Source organism: Squalius cephalus (assembly GCF_949319135.1).
Source record: "Squalius cephalus genome assembly, chromosome: 5".
Taxonomy (NCBI): Eukaryota; Metazoa; Chordata; class Actinopteri; order Cypriniformes; family Leuciscidae; genus Squalius; species Squalius cephalus.
The window spans coordinates 11,775,302-11,794,497 of NC_137126.1; the positions used below are offsets into that span (position 1 = coordinate 11,775,302).

Here is a 19,196-nt window from a genome sequence, read left to right on the forward strand (position 1 = left end):
GGGGTGAATAACAGATGGTAGATCCGGTCAACCTTTTCCATCAGAAACACGTTGAGAAAAGAAAAGAAAAAAAACATTGAAAGACGAGGGAAGCCCTTACATATACAAGTCAGCATTTCACACTGCCACACTTTTGATCTTGCGATGGTGCAGAAATGCAGCAATTTCAAAGGGAATTATTAATATGCTATCATGGCAAGGTCTTTAAAACAGTATCACTAAAGCTTTGATGTAGCTGGGACGTTATGAAGTTTCATGTCGTGGTCAGGACATGCAAAAATGCTGAGTTTTAAGGCAGTAGACAGATGTTTTACTGTTTTTCTGTTATGCCAGAGTTACTGGGCTGCTGTGCTTTGGAATTTTACATTGCAATTACATGCTGTCATTAAATTTACTGAAGTTAGATGTCTTCAAACGCCCATGGATGGTTTGAAGTTGTCTGTCAATACCTCAAACATTATGTTTGAAGGCACCATGACCTTGTGCTGATCTCAAATTTAATTTATTCATAGTTAAAATACAGAGGATCCAAAAGCTGCAGTTTTAAATTTGAATCAGTGAAATTTGTCCATGTAAAAAAACAAAAACAAAAAAGTGCTAACAAGGTCTGGCCAAAATGGCTACTTTTAAAAACATATATCTCAATATTGTAACTTTTCTCAACAGAAAATTTTAGAACTTCTTTTGATCAAAATTTTTGATAATGAGATACATCACTTTATTCATGCTTTTGCTCTAAAATGCATTAAAGGAGAACTCCGGTCAATTTTAACATTGAGCTCATTTTTTTGTACATTTGGAGTGCTGTCAATACAGAGAACAACGACAAAAATCGGTGTTGCCTACACCGAGTTATTCTATTTTTAAAATTTGCACCCTGTTGACTTCAATGGGGCAAGTACTAAACCTGCTTTTAGCCTCTTAACATCCTTGATGTGTCATTACAAGTGCACAGAAAATGTGAGTGATTCCTTCTGAGTGAACACGAGTGAGTCTGACTGCAGTAGATGTGAAAGATATGTATAAAAATGATGTTATTTAAGCCAGCGCAAATACCTTTGTTTACATCCTGTTTTTCGGTTGAAGTCCAAAGTAGTCGATTGTCGAGTTCACGCGCGTGATCATAGGTATTAAACCTATGCGTGTGAACTCTGCAATCGACTACTTTGGACCTCAACCGAAAAACAGGATGTAAACAAAGGTATTTGCGCTGGCTTAAATAACATCATTTTTATACATATCTTTCACATCTACTGCAGTCAGACTCACTCGTGTTCACTCAGAAGGAATCACTCACATTTTCTGTGCACTTGTAATGACACATCAAGGATGTTAAGAGGCTAAAAGCAGGTTTAGTACTTGCCCCATTGAAGTCAACAGGGTGCAAATTTTAAAAATAGAATAACTCGGTGTTGGCAACACCGATTTTTGTCGTTGTTCTCTGTATTGACAGCACTCCAAATGTACAAAAAAATGAGCTCAATGTTAAGATTGACCGGAGTTCTCCTTTAAGGGAGTCCTATAATAACACTGCATACAATGCTCACTGTATAAAATAAATATAGATTCATCCTTATTAAAGTTACAAAAGTTATTCGGTCAAGAGCAGTGAGTGATTTGTTTGTCTTTTGTTGTTTGATTAACGTTAAAAAACAGGAATCACTACAGGAATATAGGCTGCTGTCATATAATACTATGCATGGATCCAATATACTAATACTGTACACATGTGTTGTCTTTCTCAGCTGTTTACATTTACTTAAAAAATAAATAACTACATTTGCTAGGGTACTCGTCAAGTCGGGCATGTTGACAACTTTTGCGTGAATTTGTCCGTCCAAGCGCAAGAAGAAAGCGTCTCTGGTTACTTTCATAACCTTGATTTCCTGAGAGAGGATTGCCTGCTAACGCTTTCGTATTTCCCCCTCCTCCTCGAAATACTGAAGTCTGATTGCATGTCACCAGTAAAATGTTACTGGCCAGTTGTGTTTGGGTGCACGAGCTGGGCGGAGCCACCCATTATTTAGCTCGGTGCTCAACGCCATTGTCTCAGAATCTTTTGACTGCCAAGAGGGGCCTGTAAGACTGAGTGTGTAACAGCAGTGAACACAATGTCTCGTTCCCTTCTCTCAGAGAACCACGGTTACGAAAGTAACCGGAGACATTCCCTTTCGAGTTGGTCTCTCTGCATTGCATGCTAACACTTTGGGGACCACATAAAATCCCATTGTGTTATCTAACATAAGCACAGAGAACAGGGCCTCACAGGTAGCCAGACTACAACATCAAGCCCATTGACCTCCTACATACCATTTAGACCTTGTGGAAACCATGAACAGCCAACGAAAGACAAGCCCCAACCCTTCAAGGGCAGGGGCTGCTCAATGGCAGTATCGCGCAAGCGAGAGCCACAGTGAATCAGCAAAACCATTCAAGTGTTAAGATCATGTTGATTTCGGCAAGCACAAATGCATGCATGTACCTGATTATGAATAACAGCGCACATTCATATCTCAGTCACCATTCACAGTCAAGAGCGACTTGAGTGCTCGCTGAGCCCCAACTAACTGTCCAAGCAGTGTCTGAATGGCTGTCTCAACATTGATGGGTAGCATATAGTTTATCTGTGTTCTTAAAGCCATCTCTGGTATTTTCAAAAGAACATAGTATATTTATGCTAATGCTAATCGACGTAGCATTAATTACAGTATAGAATAAAAAAAATAAAAAAAGTCACCATTCTACCTCATTCTGTGATTAGTAGCCACATCAGATCCAAAATGGAAGTTATTTCAAACACTCGACTAAAAACGAGTAAAAGCTTGCAATGTTTGGCGCATTTTGGTTTTCAAATGCACATCTTAAGTGGCTCAAACTCACAGCGATTGCAGAGATGGAGCAGCATTTACCTCTCCTCACTGTGAAATATTATTGTTTAGCACATTATAAACATCTACGTTTGAGCAGATATCCACGGACACAGTATTTCACTGTAAACGCTGGTCTAAACATTCTAATATTCATCACGTTACAGTGTGAACACATTACTTATGTATCGTACTGTTTTATAATAGAGCATAAAAACATCTAGGTTACTAATGTAACCCTTGTTCCCTGAATGAGGGATCGGAGACGTTACGTCAGGTGACTGACAAATTGGGATCTCACTTGAGAGCCCGATTACCTTGCAGTGTAAACAAAACAAGCCAATGGACAAAGGCAAGTGAGATTTGCATCATGAACCACACAGAGAAAGCGCACGTCTGCAAGGTTTAGCAAGGGGGACATTGTCTGGCCGAGGGCCTGCACTGTGACTTTCATCACAGTCAGTCACCGTACACAGTTCTTGCATCAACTCCGGCTCAGAACTACCCTTGTGCATTATGAGTGATTTGGCCTGGTAGACTAGCAGAGTGGCCATTGCATGCAGGGCATGCTGAGAATATTTGTGGTTATTTCTGTTACTTGTGACATTTTCATGGCTAAAGTCTAATTACACTGTATTCAGCACAAACTCTGCTACAATAATATATCAGCAGCATGTATGTAAAAGTTTGTAGTTTTGAGATAATGACATTTATGCATGGTTTGTGAAAATACAAAAAAAAAAAAATGAAATAAGGCCATGAAACCCATACTGATTATTTCTTCACAAGACTTTTGAAAATTGTATGACGTAGCCTAGAATATTTGCTCCAAAACTATGTGAAAATCATCCTGACTGCTCATTCAGAGAAGACAATATATTGATTTAAAATTTGTACGACGTGTTTTGTGTGAGAAAGCTTTTCACACCTGAGAAAAGTGCTATAAAGTTTTATGCGCAGTGCTGCATAAAATAATAATAACAATAACCTATAGCAGCCTATAAATCTTCCAAAAGATTTCAGTAACAACTAAGCTAGAGAAAAATATATTGATTATCATGTTACTTCAAATATTTCCATTCGTTATGATGATATGAAATGAGATAATAGTAAAAACATGAAGCCGTTTGGTGCGTTTTGCTTTTCAAACGCGATCGCAATCCAAAATATCAAACATTCAAACGCGATCGCGCTCAAATATAAAACATTATGGTTACCATATACATATCTACGTTTGAGCAGATATCCACAAACACAGTAACAGTATACACTGGTCTAAATATTATAATATTCACCATATATCTAACAACAGTTCAACTGCAATGTGAAATTTATGCAACAATAACAAACTAATATGTAAGAATTTCTTACCTTACATCTTTCTTGTCTTCAAATCGCGTTCTTCTTCTTCTGAGGTAAATCCAATGTAAGCTCACGGCACGTCTTTCAAACTCGACGAAAAGCAGAGACTTGTGAAGTTTTTTCGTGCTTTTTTTTTGAGGTAATGAGCGCGATCGCGTTCCATGTGGAGATTTGCATGTGAATCTCTTTTGCGCTCGGGGGCGTGGTCAAATTAAAAATAATTAGGAAGCGTTTGAGAAGCTGGACATCTTGTTGGTTTTATACAAATTACTTAAACAGAGAATATTTGTTTTCAGTTTGAATCCGATCATTTAAAAGTACACACCTCTTCTCGTTTGGCTTTCAACGAAGGCGGTCGCATTTTCTTCCCCTCCTCTCCCTTACCTCCCCTGCTTTGCTCCTCTCGTCTCGTCTAGTCTACTGTCTTGTACTTTGAGAGACTCTCTCCGCACTGCTCTCCAAACTAAGAAATTATGGATTTGATCAACTGGTCTCTCAACGCAATTGACACCATCTTCTCGACGAGAAGCTTGGGTTCGGGGAACCTGACTGCCCTGCCGGAACGTTCGCAGCTGGCTACACGATGGATGCGTGGGAGAGGTGGCGGATCGTGTGTCTGGCGGCTCTTTCCGTGGAGGACATTGAAGATATCTACCTATTCGGAACCATGATAACAGGTCTTCTGCTGATTGGATTAGGCATTGCCCTGGTTTATCGAGGAATTAATAAGACGGTGACAGCTGTCCAAAGCCCCACAAGGCTGCCCGTCATGATTGAAGCAGTGGGCAGAGCTGTCAGCACTCAGACTGTGTCTATGAACCACAATATGGATAACATCATGGAGAAGCTCACAGCTTTGCAAAGGCAAATGGATCGTTTCGGAGACCCAAATGGACCAGGAGCTGTGTAAATTGGAATGCGGCTACTCGTCCCAAGACCAAACAATCCCTATCTTATCTGCTTTCGGCCCCCCTCTACCAGCACTGGCCTTGGCTGAGGCTGCTGTTGGAACAACATCTACCCCGGAAGAGCACTGCATTGAGACGCTCTTGCGTTCCTTCCCCCACTCCCCACTGACACCTGTTGATTGTTGACTCTGTCTGGGACCTGATCAAGGTTGACTCCATGGCAACTGCTGTGTATCGCTATGACATCCTGCGGACTTGAGGCACCTAGATTATGATGCCAGGCGTAGCGACTCTCCAGGCCTACACATACACAAACTCTTACATATATACAGACATGCAATCACCCTCCCCCATCCCTCGCCTTCGACACTTTGTACCCCCAGTCTGACAGGCGGGTCTGACCAGCGCCGAGAAATGACTGCAGGACCGGATAGCTGCTTGCCTGTGCTGGGTTACCTCCATCCCCCACTCCCCTCCCCTGTTGCAAGTCTTGTGTGTTCATGTTGTAGAGTGTACTGATTATGTGCTAATGTTGCTGAGGTGTTTTTTTACTGTTCCCAAACTGTACTCATTACAGGAGCATAGTCTGTTTGTCGACCCCAGAGGGTTAAAAGTGAACACTTCAAGCTTTCCAAAGACATATCTCTTATGTCTGTGTGGCAGGCATTCGCTGAGTTTTGGTTAATTTTTGTGAAATGTTTCAGAATGAAGTTCGCAGAGACCGAGACGGCAGAAAGCGCACACTGTTTGTTTTTATTTTATTTTAGAAAGCACAGTTTTGTTGTTATTGTGAGGAAAATAAATAAAAGTAGACCTTTTATAGTTTCTACCGATCTCTTACACTTATCTCTATGCACTAAAATTATGGAGTCTTTTAACCCTTAGTGGTCTAAGGTGTTTTTGGGGTCCTTGAGATGTTTTGACATGCCCTGACATTTGTGTTTTTTTTCAGTTGCTTATAAACATATTAATGGCAAATGTGCCATTACGCTCTATTCAGCAAAAACAGGGCTACCATAATATGTAAGCAACATGTATGTACATGTTTGGATTTTTGAGAGAATAATGTTTTATGCATGGTTATTGAAAAAAATAAAAATTAAAGTTTCTGAAATAAGGCCACAAAACACATACTAAATGTGTGCACAAGACTTTTGACTAATGGATGTTGTCACCTAGAGTTTTTGGTTCAAAGTGATGTGAATATCACCCTGCCAACTCATTCACATAAAACAATACATTGATTTAAATTTTGTAAGACACTTTTAGTTTAGAAAGGCAATATGTGTGGTGGCGTGAATGGTCATGAATAATGCTGTGATTCACAACTGAGAAGACAATGACCAGCGTAATGAGCCGCATAGTGAGTTTTTCAGTCAGGTATATCACTGAGAGGGAACCACAAGAAAGAATGTGAAAAAAAAATGAAATAAATATATATAAACATCACGATGTTGAGCCGGCATCGCAATTACCCCCCCCCCCCCATGTTTCCATGGTGACTCGTCATGCTTGCCACGTAATTCACCACCGCCAAAAAAGCACTGTATGACAGTTGTAGCGCTTTTATTTCTAAATATTAACAAACTTGCTTACCGTCATCAACTATCTTCTATTCCGATTCTCAAATACGTGGAAGTGAGTTTTTGTCGTTTAAAAACCTTTATAAATGATCTTGATCTATAACAGGAGATGGGCTCCGCCATGTTTGTTTGGGGCGCAGTTCAGAGATTCCTGTCTGTTGGATTAATTAAAGCACGTGAATTCATCAGTTTCTCCTGAAATACATGAAAGCAAGTGCCGGTGAACTGGGAGAAGAATAGAGTAAACTTTATAGTCACTTACACTGTGTATCTGATATGAATAAAACACGTCGGCAAATATATTTGAATGGATTGTTATTGCTGCTTCCATAGACACCATTGTGTATTTTGCAAACTATAATTGTATTGTTTTGCTATAAATTATATGTATTTAAATGTCTGAAACTTAAAATAAACATTATGTGGTTAAAAACACTGAATAGTTGTGATATATGACAAGCGCTGAGCGCGTTGGTCTTTGGCTCAGCGCCAGCCATAGCGCGAAAGCACAGTTTGAATCTGACAGTTGTCACGTCACTGTGATTCGCTCCGAAATTGCTAATGAGATGTAGAGGAAAATATCTAGTGAAAAATGAGAATGTTGCGATATATATATTGTTTTTAATTTTAATATATTGCAAATATATATATTGCTTTTAATTTATTTAGAATATAGTTAACAATGTAATTCAGATATAAATCAAAGTCAAAAGCACATTTTGAGTACACAGTCATACCTGGAAACAAATCCTGTTAAAATAGGCTATATGGGTCATTCTACAGAATTGGTTCAAAGTTAGAGTTGGAAACATCTTGAAAAAAATTTTGTATGCATGCAAATTGTATAATATCAAAGGTAAACATCTGTAGTAATTGTGCAGTTAATTATACTGTATTTTCAGAAAGTTTTGGAATATTTATCCTCTCTGCAAATCTGTCACTAATAAAACACAATAATACATAATTTAATGAGAAGCTTATATTGACCTATTAAGATTTTGTTTACATCTACCTTGTAAATAATATATGTTGTGCTATTTTATAAAAAAAAAAAATAAAAAAAAATGTAAATCAACAACAATTACAATTTAACAATATTTAAAGTGTAATCTTTCTTTGTAAAAAGCATACATTTTATCATACGGATTGCAAAAGCATACATTTTATCATACGGATTGCAAAGTTAAGGATTCATTAGTTTGAATATACATAGGAACAAACACTATAATAACAGCTTTGTTGATAATTCAATATACCTACTTTATTTTTGACAAAACATCCCATACTAAATATTTAACATATGAGCAGAAATTGGCAAACAAAAGCTTTTTTGATATGGCAGTAGTCTATTTTACAGTAAAAACTTTATAATCTATCCAAGTCAACGGAATCTTGTCTAACATTCATATTTCGTCTGTAACATATCGTTTTTATGATATATTAATATTTTGCATATAAATGTTAATTTGCAGTTTAATACGTTGCTTATACAAAGATATTTTATTTCAACATATTTCAGTCGATTTTTACTCATCTCAGTATAGCAATATAGTTTGGGAAAAGCTAAACTAGTAGATGTGTTCGTGTTCATGTTCATGTAAAAATAGCATGTTTACTAGAAGAAGAAGTTTTATTTATATAGCGCCTTTCCGTAGCTCAAGGTCGCTTTACATTTGTACAGTACAATACATTTACACACCCACACATACATTACAATCACATAAGGACACATATAGTCACATTATCCAAAATACATGTTAAATAGATATGTTTTTAGCTGAGTCTTGAATGCAACCACAGATGAGATATTACGAAGTGTAAGGGGTAGTGAATTCCATAATTCAGGAGCATTGACACTAAATTACCTTCTATCTACTGTAGCCAACCGGAAACGATGGATGGACAATAAACCAAGTTCAGCTGATCTAAGGGCGGTAAGAGTAAAGTAGATCAGACAGATATGGAGGTGCAAGACCATTTAATGCCTTAAACGTTAGAAGTAGTACCTTATAGTGAATACGTGATGCCACGGGTAGCCAGTGAAGGTCATGAAGCAGAGGAGTAATGTGAGCAGAACGCCTGGTGGAGGAGAGAACTCTTGCTGCTGAGTTTTGAACATTCTGTAATCTTGCAATACGTTTTTTTTTTTTGGGCAGACCAAGAAATAGAACATTGCAATAATCCAGACGTGTTTTGATTAATGCATGAATTAAGGTTTCAGCATCAGCTAGAGTGAGAGAAGATCGAAGTTTTTAACAAGAGAATAAATATGGGAGCCAAAAGATAGAGTTGAGTCGATTAAGACACCAAGGTTACGAATAGATGACGAAGGCTTAACATGAACTCCATCAATATCAAAGGACAGGTCCATCCTTTTGATTGAGTCAGCAGAGCCCATCACCAATATCTAGTTTTTTTATTATTTAATTTAAGGAAATTCAGGGACATCCAATGCTTGATGCACGATTAATCGTAATGAAACCACATGCGATTTGGCAAAGGCTGCAATTATTTTATGCGCAGCTTGTCAGTGCATTACGACTCTGTGATCAGTAGTAAAAGCTGCTCCATCTGAAAGCCAGAGGGCGCCCTTATGGGATCAAATTCCCGCCAAATATATAGCGGTCACGTATCAAAAAAATGAATAAGCGTGAATCAAAAATTTAAAAACACATGTAAAAATATACTGCACAAACTGAAAAAAAAAAAAAATGCAAAATGATCAGAATAGCAAACAACGTGGTCACGGATCAAAATATGATAAGCGTGAATCAAGAAATAACAAGCATGAATAAAAACTTTAAACACATTAAAAGTTATTTTGCACAAAACTTAAACTTATGGTCATGCTTTCTTAAAAAGCATGTTTTCCTTGGTTATATTACTCTGTGTTTTGTGCTCTCTTGCATTTTCTGCTCATATTTTACTCTTTTGTACGCTTGTGCTGTTTTTCTCTTCGCTCTTCTTTCTATGTTCTGCACTTGCTTTCCCAAATGTTGCAGTTCGAGTTTCATGTAAATTATGGCGGGCTTAAGTGTCACCATTGGTCCACTAGTTCTAGATTGACAGCTACTCCTCTAGCCAATCAATCGAAGAGGGGGGTTGATGTCAGAGCAATGCGACTCATGGCTGCTGATGCTTACTTATACAGGGGAAGACGACCATCAACTCAGTTGGCAAAAATCTTTCCGTGGCAGGACACCTTTAAAGTGCATGTGTGCCTGCAACTCAACCTGTTGCCGGTATATAGGCCTACGTATACCTGGCAATAGTAACTTGCCACCACCTACTGTTATTTAATCAATAACAAGGATGGGTAATGTCGGTCCTGGGTGCAGAGTTTAGCTCCTCCAACCCTAATCAAACACACCTGAACCAGCTAATCATCGTCTTTAGGATAATTAATACTACAGACAGGTGAGGTTGTTAATCGGAGTTAACGCTAAACTCTGCAGGACAGCGGCACTCTAGAAACAACATTACATATCCCTGATGGAGATGTTGCTGTATTCAAATTTGAAGCTGTATTTAAAATATTAATCCTAAAGTAATATGCAATTATGTAGCTATGTAAGTAAACACAATAAGTTTGTAATAAATCACTGTATTAAATTCAACTTGTTTCTGTATATCTTCTCTGTAACAATCATTTTCAATAATCTTTTGTCAAATTTGGCATAGTTAATAAAAAAGGTAGGCAATGTGTAGCGGTGACAGGTCAAAGTCCTAAAGTCTTCAGACAATGGCCGTTTTTAACTTAGTTTTTGCAACGAATTGTAGCGTTTCATAATTGCAGGATGTTTCACTTACAACAGCCTTAGCATATTAACATCATGAGCCAAGTAATATTGTTTAACACCAATTACCAGTGTGCACATTAACATTCTCATGTATCTCAAAAAAGATCAATTTAATTATTTATGTCCAGAGTTCAGATAGCTTTACTGCTTGAAAGTCTTTGTAAAGTTAAATTGAACTGCCGTCTTCCCCTGTATAAGTAAGTGTAGCACTCCTGAAAAGGAGTATTAGGATTAAAGAAAAATGAAATAAAAGAGAGCGCAGCAGTGCTTCTTTGTTGTTATATTTACTCAGAATGAAGTGCATCACGGGCGCGCACCACCTACTGAAGTGTGCGGTGACGTAATCACGCTGGTATGCCAAGCGAAAATAATTAATTTAATAAATGCACATAACAAAGCGCAAATAAGAAATTGAACAGTATATAAAAGTATTAGAAAAAATAACATTTTAGTATATTATAATGGAATTGAAGAAATTGTACAAACATAAACAGCTTGTACTCTTGATCACATAAGCATCAGTAGCCAGTCACATTGCTGTGACATCAACCCCCCTCTTCGATTGATTGGCTAGAGGAGTAGCTGTCAATCTAGAACTAGTGGACCAATGGTGACACTTAAGCCCGCCCTAATTTACATGAAACTGGAACTGCAACATTTGGGAAAGCAAGCGCAGAACATAGAAAGACGAGCGAAGAGAAAAACAGCACAAGCGTACAAAAGAGTAAAATATGAGCAGAAAATGCAAGAGAGCACAAAGCACAGAGTAATATAACCAAGGAAAACATGCTTTTTAAGAAAGCATGACCATAAGTTTAAGTTTTGTGCAAAATAACTTTTAATGCGTTTAAAGTTTTTATTCATGCTTGCTATTTCTTGATTCACGCTTATCATATTTTGATCCGTGACCACGTTGTTTGCTATTCTGATCATTTTGCATTATTTTTTTCAGTTTGTGCAGTATATTTTTACATGTGTTTTTAAATTTTTGATTCACGCTTATTATTTTTTGATACGTGACCGCTATATATTTGGCGGGAATTTGATCCCAAACGCCCTCACACTGAAACTCCAAATATGACCCATTTTATAGATGGGTCGTCAGATTTGTGATTAACCGCGGTGCAAGTGTGAACCGAACCTTGGGTGGTGAACGGTACGGTTCTATTTTTTTATCGAGAACCGTTACACCCCTAGTAGACATAAGAAGATTCATCAAAGAATCTTAAATTATATGATGGGTTCCAACAAAATTGAGTAGCACAACAGTTTTTAACATTGATAATAAATGTTTCTGGTGAACCAAATCAGCGTATTAGAATGTTTTCTGAAGGATCATGTGTAATGAATGAAGCAGTAAAGTAATAATGACACATGTCATGAATATGAAGGAGGTCTTATGCATGTTAATGACAATTGTCATTAAGTGTCATTCGTTCAATTATGTCATTTTTTAATGCAAAGATGACATTGTTCGAGATGTCTTTGTGACAACTTGACATAAACCAATACATCATAACCTGTCAGTGTCTTTGTCAATACAACTTGACATTACCAAGACAACATAACCCGTCATAAATATGTCATAAACATGACATAGCAGATTAATCATCAAACTTAAGAAGCTACTTAGCTTTTGGGTTAAAACAAATTCAATTGATCAAAAACATTAAAAAAAATCTTACCAACCCCCAAGTTTTGACCATTAGTGTATAATTTTAAAATAAAATGCACAATATTAATTAATATTTAGATATGTATAGGAAGTATCTTAAAATACCAAGTATAATGTAAATATTTGACATGCATCCCCAAGCCCTAATGCTTACCTATACATAATCTAACCTGCATTTCTAGCAAAAAACATCATGCATTCTTGTACCGCGTACATAGGGCAATTGGTGTGTTTCATCCTGTTATGGTATTCCCAAAACAACATTCTCCTAAACTCAGCCAATGAATTCAGTAAATTATTTTATTGGTACTGATTTTTCAAGTTGGCGTTCGTGACATTTTTCAAGATATACATTTTCAGACATTTTCAAATTTGCAGTTTGAACTGGATTGCTGTTTTCCCATAAAATCTTGCTTTGCATCTTATGCACTATGGATCTTTTCCACAATGTTCATAATACAGACTGCTTTAACCATTGAAACGATGGAAATATAATTCAATCATTCTCGACTTTCCACCGGCACATCTCTCCTTGTAGATTTGAGAGTGAATGGTAATGCATATATTCATGTTCAGCCGTGGGTGAGCCTGCCAGCGTTGAATTCATGGTTAAACCCTGCTAGAGTCGCACCATTTCACTGCTGTTCCCTGCTGTGCTCTGCAGCAGCTCCAGCGCTGCTTTTCAATCATTATTTTTGAATAGTGTGAGGCTACGATATCGCAGGGTGCCGTTGCACCATACGGCAGAGCTTGAAGTCACAGTCGCACATCAGAAGTTCAGAACTAGCTGCTGCTGGAAATATGACATCCCATTTTTGGAAACTGTGGTCCAGCTCAATTATATGTTGAACACTTAATCGTTTTCTGTTAATGAGAGTGATGCAGGAACGGAGATGTTAAAAATGTATTTCAGTATAAATTACAAATTACTGATTAAAAATATAATTTTAATCACTGTATGAAAGTTACTGGATTTACCCACAAGACACTTTTTTTGTTAATGCTGTTGACTGTAACTACTGTCTTTTCATTTTCTCTTTTATTTTAATATACAGACGTGTAGACCTTTTATTGTATTGAATTCATTACCCTGTAATGGTAATATCACAGGGTATATGTATGTAATTATACACATATTAGAGTATATTAGAGCCCAGAATACCATAATACTTTAGCTCTTCATCCCTCCTATAAAAGTCAAAGGTCTCAAATTGGATCTATTAATGTATCAGCTCAAATGCCCTCTTGTGGCCTCCTGTGACTATTGCATGTGTTTACTGAATAGTGATAACTTCAAATGATCAAATGGTATTGTTGTAAATTGTATTAATTTACACCAGTTTAACCATCATTACAGATTTGCTGACAATCCAATTTGGCTTAGGAATATATTTTTGGGCAAATAAGGTTGAAAGTCATTTTATAACTTCACCTGAGGTTTGAAGGAATAAACACGGAATCTAAAATTGATTATTTATTTTAATGTATCTGCTGCTATGACTCAGCAAGTTTATGTTTCCACAGTAAAATAGACCAAATTCATTCCTGTTTTGATCAGATATCCACTACTGCTCAAACGTTTGTAAAAGAGATGAATCTTTTTATTCAACAAGGATGCATTAAACTGATCAAAAGTGACAGTAAATACATTATAAAATGTTACATATAAATGTTATATATATATATATATATATATAGTTATTTTAAATTGTAATCATGCCTCACAATTATATTTTTTCTGACACTATTTTTTCTTTTTTTTATTATTATTATTTTTATTATTTATTTATTTTTTTTATCAAAAAAATGCAGCCTTGTTGAGCATAAGAGACATCTTTCCGGAACCACAACTTTACCTTATTGACTTCAAACCTTTGAATGGTGGTGTATTCAGAACTATTCCAAATGTTTGTGTTGTCACACAGGGCTGCGTGAATGGTAGAGGTTAAATATTCATGTTTTCTTTGGAAATGAATGGATCTGGAGAGATTGAAAACTGGGTCACCGCTAGCTCCACTTGGGTTACTGTTGAAATCTGGGACACCTGTTAGCATCCACTGATGATGAATGACTAAGCAAAGACTGCTCATAATTGGCTGTCATGGTGCCCAAGCTGCACATCCAACAGGGACAGAAGAAATGATTTTAACATTAAAAACACATTACCATTAAGCATTAAATGTTTCTTTACATTATTATTATTATTATTATTATTTTATTATTATTCTGTCATGGAAATGAACTTTGTTCTTTCTTTGTGCTTTCTTACAGAAAGAGCTCAGCCTTCCCAGACGAGGAAGTTTGTGAGTAAACCTACTTTGATTGTCTTTAATTTAATAGTCACCAATACACAAGAGAGTCTAGATATAAACCTACATCAACAGCAAAACATTTATAGATTTTCATCCTCTACAGACAGTAGTCAGGGTAGGCACACTTTTAAACCGTGAATTACCAGATTTTATTATTAAAAGAATAAATGCATCTCATTCTTTTGGCCAAATTAGTTTATTCTTATTCTTTTTGCTGTTTATTTTCCTGCTTTGAAGGTTTTGAGAGACGAAATTTGAAAAGTGCCTGGTTAGCTCAATTTCAGTTCATGTAAATTACCCTCCCAATTACTTCCCATGTCGAGGTTATATGCAAGTTGACGAGTAAACAATTTTTCTGTTGTCTTCATCCACATAAAAAGATTAGCTTTTTTTAAAGCATGGCTTGCATTCTTCATATGTATGTATGGTTTTATTTATTTATTTAAATATTTATTTTTGGACTTGCTCATTTGCATATAAATAATGTGACATAAAACCTTGTTTAGAAATCATGCAGTTGTTACCTGGCGGTTAATGCTATAACGTTATGCACCCAACAATACCCTCCTCCTCTTTTGTGTTCTGTTACTGATCTACTGTCTTTTTATGAAAGGAATAGTTCACCCAAAAATGTTAATTTCCTGATTATTTACTCACCCCAAGGCAATCCAAGATATATATGACGTTCTTTCCTCAGCCAAAGAGAAAATTAAGGTTGTAGAGGAGAACATTTCAGGATTTTCCAATGTAGACCATTTTTGACGGTTCAAAATCCATATTTAGGCAGCTTCAAAGGGCTCCACATGACCCCAGTCGACAAATAAGAGTCTTCTTTAGCGAAAGATCAGTCATTTTCAGAATAAAATAAAAAATATATACTTTCTTAACTACAAATGCTTGCCTTGGTCCAGCTTTGTGAAGCGCGTTCACAAGACGTTATACACGTTAGATGGAGAGAGAATGCTTTCCTCCAAAACCTTAATTTCTCTTCAGCTGAGCAAAGAAAGTCATATACGTCTTGGAGGACCTTGGGGTGAGTAAATATTTAGGACATTTTCATTTTTGAGTGAACTATTTCTTTAAAGGCAAAAAGATCATTTGTAAAACTGATTAAAATGATGGAATTCATACCATTAAAACTTCTAGATGTTGGGTAATGGCATACCTGCAGATACCAATGAGTTTTGTTTGAGTTCAAGGCTTCCAGGCAATCTCTTGCATAGACCATCACACAGGTTTCTTCCATTTCACCTAGTCTTGAAATTTGACGGTGACCAGAATTTTGAAAAGTCAGATCTTTAACTGTCATCTGCATTAGGTCCTCAAAAAATGGTCATTTATATGTCATTTACTCATGTCATTCTAGACCTATATGATTTGTTTCTTCTTATTTGGAGCAGGAAAGAAGATATTCTGATGTCAATAGAATATAAATATATTTTTTTCATGTAATAAAAGTCAGTGGGATCCATTGTTGTTTTAGATTTTCATTGAATTGACAAAAAACACTGAAAAAACTTCTACATTGTTCCACAGAAGAAATAGTCATACAGGTTTTAAAAGACTCAAAGGCAAACTTGACTCAAAATTTTTCTTTTTTTGAAGGGTTTTTTAATGTGATCTAAAGCCTTGTTTACTCAAGTCTCTTTATAGAATGTGTTTTCATCTCTTACATTGATTAATGAAACCTTCACTTCCTGTGGATGATGTCTGGCTTAGATGGGAATTGATCCATCAATAAGTGTTGTAACAAACTATGTTACTATGATCTGAGGAATTCTTGGGTAACAGAACAAACCTTTATTACTGACAGTTCACAAATACATTTACATCCCAGCCATTGTTTTGGAGTTTCAAACACAAGAAGTTTTATAATAATCTAAGATTGCAATAATTATGTGTTTATAATAATTATAAGATTGAATCTGCGCCATTATTACCTGCCTACTGTCCATCATTTAGCTGTTCACATGGGTTTAACTGTTAAATTAAAAAAAAAAATATATATAATCATTTCAAAGCTCCTACAGTGTACACATTGTTTTGTCAGCATTTCCTAGAAAATCAAATTTGTCTGTGATGTTTCTACTAAACTTTCTTAGAACTTTTAGGAGAAACAAAATAAATGTATAAACGTAAAAAAATAAAAATAAATAAATAATAATAATAACAAAAAACAAAAAACAAAAAAAAGACTAGAAATAGGATTAAAACTAATGTGATAAAGAATATTTGAGCATTTTGATTGAGACTTTGGTATCTGAGCGGCAAAAATCTAAATTTGATCTTCATTTAATCTCATTATGTCCAGGAGAAACAGTTAGGAAATTCAAGGTATCTTACTGGTGATTGATTTATTTTGTGTAAGTGTTGTCAACATGCCATTGGTTTAAAATATTTCCTCACAAATTATTAAATAATGTATTCATTATATTTAGAAACATAAACACAGCTTGATAAGTGTTCACCCAGGACCATCAACCCTTGCATTCCTTTTAAACGTCATGTTACTGTATCTTCTCTCACAGCATTCTCTGATGTCTGTAAACACACAGATTATATTACCAATGCTCGAAGTGGGCCAGTACACACTTCTATATTTTAATCTGTAGTGTATCCTCATTTTGTCTTGCGTACCGGCCCTTCTCACTTGTTGCCGGTACTCTGACCGCCTACATTTCATACCCCTACGTGATTTCAACCCAGGGGGACCACCCCAACCCCCCTAACCAAGAACCTCCAAACATGATCAAAATTTTGTATGTATTTGTACTTGCCATTACTTTTTAGTTTGCCACTTGAAATCACATGGAATCAATAAAAATGCCTCCAGGGTGTAAGGGGTTAACAGTGACCATCAACAGAGAGCTTGCATATCACTTACATAAAGCTTGGATGATTGGGATCAGTGTCGGCCAATCATGAGTACAAAAAATCTGTATTATTCTATCGGCTGCAAAAATCCTGGTTTGAGCATCGCTAAAGCATAGCATAGTTAAAAGGGCATATATTCTTTCTAGTCTTTAAGGGCATATTTTCCTTCTAAATGGTTTATATCAGAGATGCCCAAATATATTTAATGTAATATAGTTAATATAATATAGTGCAACATTAATTTTGTTCCATGCCCCTCAATCAAGGTTTTTTTTTTTTTTTTTTTTGGCCCATTGTAGTTAAATGTTTGTGCACCTCAGAGCACTTCAAATATAGGTATTTATTAAAGGTATTCATCAAACACTGTAATTTAGTTAATATTTAAAAAAAAAAAAAAATCAATTAATCAAATATCACGTAATTAATTCCATTAAGATTGATTGATAACCCTAGTATTAGCCTTGACAGCCCTGATTATAGATCAGACCCATGGTAAGGCATATAGACACTAGAATTAAGCCCTTACATATCTCCTGAACCTGTTCATTATGCATTTCAAACTGTTTTATACTTTTATCAGTAACGTTTGGAGTCGAGATGATAATGGTCCATGTAGCGTCTGGCTGTAATATGATTAAACAGGTATTTGGTGTTGGTGTCTGTTTTGACTGTGTTTGTAATGGGTCAGAGGTTTGATTTTCTATATTTAGAAATCATGACAGTTGGCAGTTTTTTTTAATAGTGATCCTGATGACTGTGTCTGGTGTCAGTTGACCTGGGGAGGGAGAGGGGGAGGGAGAGGGAGAGGGAGAGGGAGAGGGAGAGGGAGAGGGAGAGGGAGAGAGAGAGAGAGAGAGAGAGAGAGAGAGAGAGAGAGAGAGAGAGAGAGAGAGAGAGAGAGAGAGAGAGAGAGAGAGAGAGAGAGAGAGAGAGAGAGAGAGAGAGAGAGAGAGAGAGAGAGAGAGAGATCCAGAACAACTTGGCCTTGGTGGGTAAAGCGAGTACAATGTACCAGGGCAACCTGTATTGAGACCTTGACGAACTGGACACAGTTAAAGAGTTGTGTCGGGCCACCAAGGAGATGGCCACAGCCATTGGTTGTTCTATGACAGCTACGGAGAGGCATCTTTGCCTAAATTTGTCTGAATTAAAAGACCGAGACACATTTTTTTGCTGGATGTTCTGCTTTCGTCTTCTGGCCTCTTCAGAGACTACATTTGCACTGTCATCGAGAGGTTTCAGGAGGCTAAAAAGCAAGCGGCAGCGTTCCAGCGCTACCTCCCTCAGCATTCCAGCCCTCACGAGCTCAACGTTCCATCGCTACCTCCCTCACCGGGCTCAGGTCTTGGGGGCTGCTGGCCAGGAGTAGCCCCGGCCATTAATCAGCTCCTCAAATAAAACGCTTCAAAAAGAAGGCCCGTCTGTTGCTAGTAGCCCGTTCTGATTGGCCCGAGTGTGGTTCTCTGACCTTATGTCCCTTCTCAATGGCTTCCCTTGGGAGATTACGATGAGGAAGTACCTACTGTCTCAGGCAAGGGGCTTAATCCTTCATCCCTGACCAGAGTTGTGGAAGCTGTGGGTTTGTCCTCTGAGGCGGCCCAATTCATGGACTCTTGTGATGAGGTTGTTGAAACCATACTTCACTCCAGAGCTGTCGGTTGCTCTGTCGTGCTAAGATTGGTGAAAGACAGGAATGGTGAAAGCATTCTTGCATCCGAGACCGTGTTATAAGATAAGATAAGCCTTTATTGTCTCCTATTGGAGAAATTCGTCTTGGGCATTCGAGAGAACAATGGCGACACATTGCGTATAACA

The 19,196-nt window shown here is 36.9% G+C and overlaps 1 protein-coding gene across 12 annotated transcripts in view; it reads left to right on the forward strand.

Moving 5' to 3' along the window:
• mast4 (microtubule associated serine/threonine kinase family member 4) overlaps positions 1–19,196 on the forward strand; it is a 141,201-nt gene that overhangs the window by 66,777 nt on the left and 55,228 nt on the right. For all 12 annotated transcript variants that reach the window (XM_079870757.1, XM_079870770.1, XM_079870768.1 and 9 more), the window contains one exon: positions 14,467–14,498. In XM_079870757.1, coding sequence (XP_079726883.1) covers positions 14,467–14,498 — 32 coding nt within the window. The remainder of the gene's footprint in view (positions 1–14,466; positions 14,499–19,196) is intronic.